The sequence below is a fragment of the Anguilla anguilla genome, chromosome 9 (genome assembly GCF_013347855.1).
Source record: "Anguilla anguilla isolate fAngAng1 chromosome 9, fAngAng1.pri, whole genome shotgun sequence".
Classification (NCBI taxonomy): Eukaryota; Metazoa; Chordata; class Actinopteri; order Anguilliformes; family Anguillidae; genus Anguilla; species Anguilla anguilla.
The window spans coordinates 45,678,389-45,689,320 of NC_049209.1; the positions used below are offsets into that span (position 1 = coordinate 45,678,389).

Below are 10,932 nucleotides of genomic sequence, written 5' to 3' on the forward strand. Positions count from 1 at the left end.
CTGTAGGTGCTTAATATTAAAGCAGTTGAGAAATTGGTCTAAAAAGTGAAAAGTACAAATATATCTTAATCACATTTTATTTTGAAAACAAAGAAGCCGGGGGTTTTCAGGCCAGTTTCAACACTCGAGCAAGGTTCTCGTTGACTCGCCACTTATAATTTAGCGAAATGCATCATTCATGGTATCGGATTTGGCTCAGAACCTCGACACGAAACTCCTGAAGACGAGGAAGATGAGGCTTGCGTTTACGCTTGTACGTCACTTGGAGTCGACAGAGCAGATTTGATTTGAACGGGTAGTCTTGGTCATTACACTCCGCAGCTGTCTGACCATTCCCAAGTTAATTCAATTCTGTAGCAATATTGCCTGTCTTCAGTTCCTCCGGGAGTTATTGGTACTCTTTTCAGAGTACGTAGCCTATCGGCACCACACATTATTTGCAATCTCTTGGTTCTCTTCATGTAAACGGGCTTGCGATATCTTGGACTGGGGTGGGGTGGGGGGTGGCGTACTGTCAGGTATTATTTTCTTCAGTGTTCACGTAATCTGGCTCCTCTGAAACAGAGATATGCATAGTTTTTCAATGTTGAGTGCGGATTATGTAATGGCTTAAAGTAAGATCCGTGCAGGTGAGGGAAGCTAAAAATGTACACACCTTCCTGTTTCATTTCTTCCAGGAAGCTGGTGTTTGCATAATCGGAACTCTCTGTAATGAAATGAATAGCACATTTGGATGATGTTTAAAAACCGTATATCTTAATAATAAACCATACTACTGAATACTAAATGTGCATGAACAATTGAACAATTTAATAAGCTAGAAGAAGGTATCTCGTTTTTATATCTTTAGGAATACAATAAGGAAACGTATTTAGAATTTAGATGCTGTAATGCCGAGGTAAAAAATTAAAAATGTAGAAGAAAAAATAAGTGACATTTATTCATAAGTGACATCATGGCCATTGTATATGGCGTGGCAACTAAAAACTTAAAAATCCAAAAATTACCTTACTACTCAACAATTTGGACAAAATCCAATTAATAATAAATTTCTCTGTTGAAAGAATTTGGACGGTACCGAAGGGCTTACCAGAGTCTTCATTAACAGCGTTCTGTAGAGTAGGGAACACATTTTCGTATGAATATGAGTCCTCATCTGTAAAAAGGGGAACATACAGACAAGGAATTGACATAAAACATTTGTTGTGGCTACACAATACACAAAAACACAAGAAGGCCCTGGTTTTAGGCATATGACTGATCCTAAAAGCACTTTAAAAATATAAGTGCGTGTGTAAATGGCTAGATTACTATTTCAGTCAAGACTGAATTACTAAAAAAAATAATTTTTTAAAAACAGTTCTCTTCTGCGTCGTGTTTAATGAACGAGTATCCGTTCTGCGTTGTCGTCCTTTGTTCAGCTGAAGGTAAAATGGCGCTCTCATCACAACCTCTGCGGTTTGGCCGGTAGACATCGCCCTTACCCAGATCACACAGAGTGAGAGGATGTCGTGTGACCTGACATTTGCTATTATAGCTGAACCGAGTTGCTGCTTCTTCAAAGAGCGCTTGCAAATAGTTTCCATTCTGCTCTCGTTCTGACCCTTAGAAAATAAATCGGCCTTCATGTCGCAAAAACTCAAAAGCGAGAAGAACCGAATACGTCTGAAGCGACGAAGAGGCTTTCTGTTTGCTACGATATTACTTACTATCCCTTGTACATGGACGCACTTTTTTTTCAGTAAACTTCGTCAGATGTGCGCACTCGAGACCTGAATCAGGATCACTGCTGAATAACTGCAATGAGTAAAAACCTGAACCCTCCCAGATCTGGAACACGGACTGAAGTAAAAAGAGCTGTTCTGGGTTTTTACTCAGTAATCCTGCTTGGTGATACAGGCCCCCCCGTTTGCTTACCCTTGTTTGGACCAGGCTTTGTTACGTTCTGGTAGACCAAGTTTGGAATCGGATTCCTGTGAAATAACAGACAGGTCTTGAGCATACCTTGTGAATGCATGTAGTAGAACATATTCCAATTTTACAGCATGATGCATTTAGGATTCTAATGACAAAATGCAAAGGAAAGGAAAAAAAGATTCAAAGCATTCTTTAAAAGTGGATCAGAATAATAACAACAACAACAATAATAATAATAATAATAATAATAATAAATGGTTTCTTTTGCTTTTGATACACACATTTATTGTTGTGATGTAAAGAGATTAGTCTGCCCATACCAGTTACATTTTAAACATTGTAGTGGAAGGTGGAGTTATAACAATTTAATGGATAAATAACTGGATATAAAGGATATAAAACTTCTGAGCTACGTTTCTGTGGGATATATTGTTTTTTATCCTGATGCTTTCTCCTGTTTATACCCCAACACATTTACCTTATCCACCATTTTTCCAAGGGGTTCTTTTCAGTGTATAATGATCCAGTCAAGGGAAGCTGCTAATATTTTTTCAGGTTTTGCTCATAAACAAAGCATTGGTGAGCTTGACCCACAGGAAAGGTACAGCTTATAATAACTAAAAAGAACAAACAGGCATGCTTCCTTAGTGCAAATCGTTATTCACTGCTATACACCAACCCAAACAATGAACGATCCTCAGAAATAAGGGGAATGCAGTACTTACACATACATGTTGTCAAATTCATTCAAATGAGCTATAAAGGGAATTGAGAGAAGAGTAGTCTGATGATTTCCTTTAAAAAGCATTACTGATGGAGCATAAACACATTTTCACATGTGGTATTATCACAGTTGTGATAATACCACAACTGTGAAATAAAACAAACAGCTCATACGACTACATTGTGTGGTACCGTATAAGGAATTCAAAGCAGCTACTTACATTTATGAATATTTTGATAGTTGGGTTGGTCGTCAGCAGCTAGGGATTAAATAAAAATAAATGCATTTGTATTTGTCATTGAAAACAAGGGAATGGGGAAGCTTCTGTGCATCACAAAACATGCATTGTTAGTTCTTATACAAATTTACAGGTGCAGTTTTACATTCACTGAACTGATGCAGAAGATTTTTAACTCCACGACTCTAATATATATGCCTCAATGTCTGCATCTTTTGGTAGCAGCACCATAGTGGAGTTTTGGTTTTCCAAAATCTCAGCCAAACTATAATGCACAACAAAGCACACGCTGATTTAATAATTCAGGTTGAATAATTCAGGTTGGAATTCGTGAAGTTTTTCATCAGAATCTTAAAACCCAAAACAAATGCATCATTCAAAGACAATTTCAATTGTTCATTTTGTGTCGGATTTAAATGATGTTTACCTGCTGCAGTAGCACAGATCCTCGACTCCCTAAAATAACAATCAAAGCATTTGAATCTCCTCTTAATGAAAATCATAAATAAATCATATAATAAATACCCTGGCAGTTCCAACAAAAACACTGCTGAAATTGCATTTGACACTGTGACCCAATAATAAAACTGGGTGTATTATAACTCATGCAGACAGGGTCTAGTTTTGAAGGAATGGCATAGGGAAATTTTGAGAAAGAAGAAAAGAGACCGCTAAGGAAGACATATTTTGAACACTCTTGAATGACAATACATACTGTAGCTGTGCTGCACACCATTTTAGTGGAGAGTAATGTACGCTACTTTACGTGGCCTTGAAATACAGTTCAATCAAAGTGCTGACTGATGGAATCTGTGGAGCCCGTACCGTGGGGTAGGCGGTAGGTCTCCTGGCGTCGCGGTCAGTCGAACTAGAAAAAAGCAAGAGGAGGCACATTAAAGATGAAAGGTCAAAAAGGTCGAAAGTGTTGAGTTGGAAAAACCCAGTCAGGCTAATTATATCGTGCAGATCATAGTACGTGTACTCTCTAGTTTCAGTACAGTCTGTTACCTTGCAAAGCCCTTTTCTGGAATGTGATATATTTTTGTACTGGGGCCGATCATGTCAAAATATGCGTTTGTGGAGTAGAAGAGAAAAACAAAACTAGGAGGCCATGATAATGAGTGAATGACAGTTTAAATGTTAGCGTACAGTTGTTTAACCTGAACACAGCCAACTACATTGGGTAAGAAGGAGGAATTAATGCAGTGTATCATAATGAAATTATGCAAATGTTTTGTGCATCAATTATTTGATTAATTAGAGCATGAAACTGCCGATAATACTACTATGTAGAAACCTTTGAGCTTGTAATTTCTCTTGGGCACTTTCATTGTGACTGTGTATGAACTTATTTTACATGGTGCCGAGAAAATTTTATGTTTTTAATATTTTAGCAACTGTGTAGGCCCTGGTGTCTCAAAACACCACATTTTTTTATTTAATTTCTAATTGGTATATTCCTTGCCACATGATGTGGTATCTTTTGTAAGTTGAGTGTTTGTTTTAACGTGGCTAAAACCAAGAGGCAAATGAATTGATTGGTTGAGCGATTGATTGATTGCTTACCGGTTTTGGATCGTAATACGGTAAACCTACGACCTCCACGGCTAAGAGAAAATGAAAAATAAACGGCAAGTGATAGCAGATCTATTTCATAATCATATCACTTAAATTTTATTTTTCATCTTTCTTCACAAAATGGTTAAAGTAATACAAGTCTGGGGTTGATTGGCTAGTGATTCTGGTTCTGGCACGTGCGGGAAAAAGACAGACCACAGGAAAAAGAAAATCTCATGTAACAAGTTTCTACTTCCCATAAACACTCAATATTTGGCCTCAAATTTGTTCTTAGATTTCCTCGTTGAAGTTACATAATTACAATGACATGTTCAGATTCAGATTCTCCTGATAAATGAACTGAACTCTCACTTAGTAATCTGATCTACGCTTGCTTCCAATCGATGACTGATCTGCCCCGTTACACAAATCGTACTTACACCAGTTGCTGGCCATAAATGACGTTTTCTTCACGAATAATCCCTGCGGTAGAAAAATACACATATTTTGGAACTGGCCCAATGTTACCATAATTTTTCTCCCAGATTGTCTGTAATGATTGTTTTTGGGGGAATTCATGAGTAGCAGCATTAACCCCTTGTGAAGATGTTTCATTCAGATCGGAAAAATAGTAGCAGCTTTTCCTTATCTCAGATTTAGATGTATGATTTATTCTTTATACTTGGTTATATCTATGCTAAGATGATGTGTGGGGAGTGTTCTGGCACGAAATGGCTGCCGTGTGTCGCCCAGGTGGAAGCCACACGGTTGCTGGTGGTTAAGGTAGCCAGGCAGTAGACGAAGAGTTCTAAAAAAAAAGTCACTGGGCATGAAGCAAAATGGACGGTACTCACTAGGTTTCTTACGACAGCTTAGACACATGACACACAGGACCCCTAGGGAAAGCAGGGATGCTACGGCCAAGCCAGCCTCTTGCTGGCTGAGGAAGACAGTCATCACCTAGTGGGAAACAGAGGGAGCGAGGGCCTGCTTCATTTATCAGTGGTAAATGGACCGCATTTATATAACGCTTTTATCCAAAGCGCTTTACAATTGATGCCTCTCATTCACCCATTCACATACACACACTCACGCACCAACGGTGAAAGGCTGCCATGCAAGGTACCAATCAGCTCGTTGGGAGCAATTAGGGGTTAAGGGACACTTAACTTAACTTAACTTTCTTGCTCAGGGACACTTCGACACACCCAGGGCGGGGGATCGAACTGGCAACCCTCCGACTGCCAGACAACCCCTCTTACCTCCTGAGCTAATAAAGCCAGTGCCTTTCCACAGAGGTCTTAAGTGTAATGATGACCAGTAGTCATTGAAGGAAACAATGAATCATTTATGAATTAATATTTTCCTGGAGGGAATTTGTTTAGTTAAAGACATGAATATAAACTTGAAGAAATGAAACAAAAAACAAGATTTGCAATTCAACATTGAGAATAAAAAAGATAACATTATTTAGGATAATGTTGTTAATCATGAATGATCATTTAATAAATGTGAATTCATATCAAACAATCATAGTTGAAGTATGCAATAATTAATAATAGAACATGATTAAAAGGCTTTAATAAGGGCTTTTAAAAAGTGTATTGCAATCTTAAAAGCCAAAGAAATCGGAACACTCAACTATATCTTAATTGGGCCAAAATATGTATTACACAGACAACCTTCGCATAAATTGGGGAATAAATAATATTAATAAAAATAAAATAATAAAATAAAGAAATAAACGAACCCGAAGAAATGCCCGCCCAGGTAAACGCCTCAGCTCAAACTGCTTTCCTGTAAACAACTTGCAGTCAACCACAGGATGTGTATGTGACTACCAGAAGGCTCGAGGTGGGCTATACAGATCAAAAAAACCGTTCTAAGTAATGAAACCATTGTTGTCACCAAGTATTACTGACCTCATTGTAGTTCCTGTGACAAAAAGCTGAAACGATAAACTGATGTACACACATCAGTGCAATAAGAAGAGTCCGGCTCTATATAAAAATACATTTTGGCTCTAAATAATAAAGCTGTAATTATGAAACAAGGGGTGCATAGAAACAGCATGTTAAAGGAGAATTTCGCCCTTGTAAAAATATATACATTTCTTTTTCCCTTCACAAACAAGAATTATTCAAGCGAAAACAAAAGAAAATGATTTTTTTTCTCCGTAAATTCCTCCGACAATTCATCACTCTCTGTAGTAGGGCCCAGGGAATAATGGATCCCTATCCACTTTTGGCAAAATGTAATCAAAATATTCATGTTATGTCTTGCAGTTGGAACAGGTGAACACACATGCCCTGAGTCCAAGCAATGCAGTAGTGCTCACTGAAGTGCCCACATACAGAGATGGTAAATTTACAGCGCCCATTCAAATCCCCATCTCTTCGTTGGTATGAAGGTATGTGTTGTGATTAGGCATTTCTTCTCCAATTGAGAGCTTGCTGTCTTTTAGAAAAGAAAAAACTGGTTTTACGATCTCATTTAAAAATTCACTTCATCATGTTTGGGACAAAGACATGTTTTTTCCTGTTTTGGCTCTCTACTCCACAGTTTTGGATTTGTAATCAAATAATTCACGTGGTTGAAGTACACATTCTAAAGCCAGAATGTGCACTTTGACCACATGTGAATTGTTTGACCGGGCCTGTACCAGTTTTTGGTTTTTAAAAACTCCTTTATCGCATTAGCAGTATATCTGGGATCATTGTCTTGCTGTAGGATGAAGTGCCGCCCGATGAGTTTGGAGGCATTCGCTTGAACTTGAGAAGATCAGATGCTTCTGTACACTTCCGAGTTCATTGTTCTGTTGCCACCAGCATTTACATCAGTGAAAACAAGTGAGCCACTACATGTGGCAGCCATACGTGCCCAAATCATAACACCCCCACCACCATGTCTCAAAGATGAGATGGATGCTTTGGATCTTGGGTAGTTCCTTTCGGTCTCCATACTTTGCTCTTGCCATCACTCTGCTACAAGTGAATTTTGGTCTCATCTGTCCATAAGTCCTTTTTCCAGAGCTCTGCAGGCTCTTTAAGGTACTTCTTCGCGACCTGTAACCTGGCCAGCCTTTTGTTTGCGGCTAACTAGTGGTTTGCATTTCGCACCATAGTTTCTGCTGTTCTGTTTGTGAAGTCTTCTGCAAACGGTAGTCACTCACATGCATCTACAACTGCCTTCTAAATTGTTTCCGAGGCGTTTGGAGGGTTTTCTTCAGTGTGGTGAAAATTCGTTGGCCTTTAACCATAGAGGTGTTTATTGGCCCACTTGGCCCTTCGAGACCACTGAGCTCAGCAGAGCACTCTTCTTAACGTCGTTCCTAACAGTCGATTACAGTAAGCCTACGTTTTGGCCAATGTCTCAGACTGCTTTTTTCTTATTTCTCAACCTAATGGCTTCCCCAATATTCATTTGCACAAATCTGGTACTCATGTTGACAAACACCAATAACCATGCTCCAAAGGCAATCAAAAGCCTAGAATTAAGATTACATACAGAAAGCTCTCTTATATCTGTACTAAGGAAGAAATTGAACGCACCTGACTAATCAAAAACACCCGTGAAGCCATTTGTTCCAAACATTACGGTGCCCTGAAACTGGGGAGGGGGCTATATATTAAAATCGGTAATTTCTACATGGTGAAACTAAAATGTATAAAAGATGCCCTTTAATAAACTCTTAGAATCTGCACTTTATGCACATATGAATTTTTGATTACGAATCTAAAATTGTGAGCCAAATCAAGAAAAGAATATCTCTCTTCGTCCCAAACGTTATGGAGCTCTCCATATATAAATATTTATAAATTTATCCTTTATTTAGATGACCCCTAAGTGACCCCTGCATTTAATTGAAATGAGATGCCTTTTTTGGTTAAGTTTCCTCAGGAAAATGAATTATCCACTTCCATTTGGGACTGAACAAAAGCATTTATTAATGCATTCATTATTATTCCTAATTTGGAATAATCGAGTCCCAGTCATGCCAACTATCAGTATTCTAATTAAAGAACTTAACAAACAATTTTATAGACTATAGGCACAGCTGTAACTCATAGTGAGTGCTTTTACGGGCTCAACCACCTGAAAGCCCATTGCGACGCCTTTCCAAATGCTGTCAAAAAATAAAAGAAAGTAGAGTCTTTGAAAGGTTTTCACATTCACAGTAGTAGTGGCATTGTGCTTGTTTTCCTCGTTTCCTTAAATTCTATTCTTTACATACAGTATAGGCAGGAACGTAATCATATATATACAAGCAGCGGAAAGGGCTTAAGAATTTCCCAAGTGTTCAGAGATGTTAAATCTGCATTGCTGCCACTATCAGAATCCTGCTGCATGCTGTTGTGGCTAGGCCTTCCTGCTTAGTGACTACACAACTTCCTTTGGTCTAAAAATGACTTATAATGCTCCTCAAGCAGCGTGGAAAAATTTAACTCTTTGAACCTCTTTAAAATGCGGATTTTTGGAATCGAAATGAACACAGAATTAAAATGGATTTTCCGAGTCATTTCGCCAAATTACATTTTTGAGCCGAGCCAGTTATCGAAGGCTTGCATATTTACATTGAATTCTGAATGGAAATGACCCAGGACTAAGAGGAGTTTATTGAGGGCTGGGGAGGAGCACAATGTATAAATATACATGCAGTGCATGTTTACGATATTCCTCAAGGAAAGGACCACTTTGGCAGTTTAAGGTTCACAATCATTACATGCCTGGACAATTATGATGTAATCTATCGCACTGAATAATTGCATAAAATGAGGCATTTTCTTTTTTAAAAAAGGAGAATGGACAATATGCCCTCCTATTGTTTTTTTTGTTTGTTTTGCCTTATTCAGACAAAAGGGGTTAAGGATAATCTTTTTTTTAAAGGTTGCTTTTGCTATTACGGCATGTGTTGTCTGCCTACAATTCTGAAATCAGTATTTTTATATGAACTTCACATTCTTTCAATACATATACAATACATATACAATGAAACAAAGCAATCCTGATTTTACGTTTAACTTAGAGAACATGGGCTAAAAATTAGCAGCACACCTATGCATACAAGTTAGGTTGATGGCCCGAATGTCCTTTGCATTTCATCTAGACAGGTCTACACAGCAGACAGGGATTTTGGCCATTCTTTTAAAAAATTAAAAAAAGTAAATAAAATACAAAAAACATCCCCCCACCTCCCCCCCCTCCCCCCAAAAAAACCAAAAAAATAACCAAACAAACAAACAAAAAAAACCTAGAATATTTTTAGAGGAAAAAGTAAGATTGGCCCAAGCTCAAAGTCTGGCCAGACTACAGACAGATCAGCTTGCAGCTCACATTTGTGCCTTTGATTACCATCCGTCCTGCTACCTTATCAAAGACCTACATGAGAGGACAAAGTGAAGAACGGGCACTTTTGAGGACATTACCTTTATCTGATGGGCCGCCGGAGTACTTCCATGTCGGCAGGGCTCCTGAAAGGTGCTAGAGTGGCGAGAGGCTGCAGGGGGGCTGTATTTAACAGCTTCCTGTTCAAAACTGAACTCCTCACCACATCCGCGCACAAGCTCGCTGGACACCCCCGCAAGGCCAAATATCTCCAGCCCCCACACCCACCCCCACCCCCGAGCTAGCGGCTGTCTCTACACACACGCTAGTTCTCCGCCCTCTCCCGTCGTTTTACTGCCTGCTTTTGTACTAGAGTGAAATTCTTCTTTGGTTTGGGATTTATGGACAAGCAACAAAGACAACGTGAGCAGTTGCTTTGGACTACAGCCACACTGCTCCACTTTCAGGGGGTACCTAGAATCCTGGTTGAATCGGTTGAAGCTTTCTCCAATACAGCAAGATGCAAAAAAAAAACACACCCATGTGACCTGCGTCTTCACTGCCCTCCACTGCATACCCATAAACCCCTGGCATCACGTTTAAAACTTTGGTGCCAGTCTACTAGGCAGCCCCTTCATACCTACAAAAGATCATCACAACCCACGCAGCCTCGAAACATCTGGCTCCTCCTCCCCCCATTTTTTTAAAGCCTTCACTTCCCAGTCATGTTTGAGATTTGTTCTGGCCAATCAGAAGAGACCTTGGCCATGTCCCGAGGCAAACAGATGCCATACCTCTTTAGATTGCATCACTACTCCCTCTCTAGCACTCTTACCTAGCCCAAACTCCCGAAATAATGCGACAAACACTCCCGTTTTCACAGTCTGCAGTTCCTTGCTCATTTGTATAATGTTCGATGCTCTTCAGGGAAGTTTTCTTCTTGTTGGTATACCTTAGTTTAATGTTAAATATGGTAGTTGACAAGTTGTCAGTCTAGTCTGCACTTCTTGGGGGAGAGATTCCCTCCAGGGAATTACTGCACTTTGATCCCTGACCTTCAAACTTGTGTTTGCACTGTAAGGCACCCTGGATACAAGTCTGCTAAGCACGATTAACGCAACCCAACATTACTGCCAATTGAATTCAACCGGCATGTCTCCCTCTGCAGGCC

At 39.3% G+C, this 10,932-nt stretch overlaps 1 protein-coding gene across 1 annotated transcript; it reads right to left on the reverse strand.

The window, feature by feature from the left end:
• Positions 1 to 59: 59 nt before the first annotated feature.
• On the reverse strand, positions 60 to 10,068 carry si:dkey-183i3.6 (linker for activation of T-cells family member 2). Its single transcript, XM_035433166.1, has 12 exons — positions 9,863 to 10,068; positions 5,291 to 5,396; positions 4,877 to 4,919; positions 4,446 to 4,486; positions 3,705 to 3,747; positions 3,307 to 3,335; positions 2,862 to 2,900; positions 2,643 to 2,673; positions 1,918 to 1,973; positions 1,091 to 1,156; positions 656 to 706; positions 60 to 555 (listed from the first exon to the last, which is right to left on the reverse strand). The coding sequence occupies exons 2-12, from the start codon at positions 5,391 to 5,393 to the stop codon at positions 515 to 517; spliced, it is 543 nt and encodes a 180-aa protein (XP_035289057.1). The 5' UTR covers positions 5,394 to 5,396; positions 9,863 to 10,068; the 3' UTR covers positions 60 to 514.
• Positions 10,069 to 10,932: the final 864 nt, after the last annotated feature.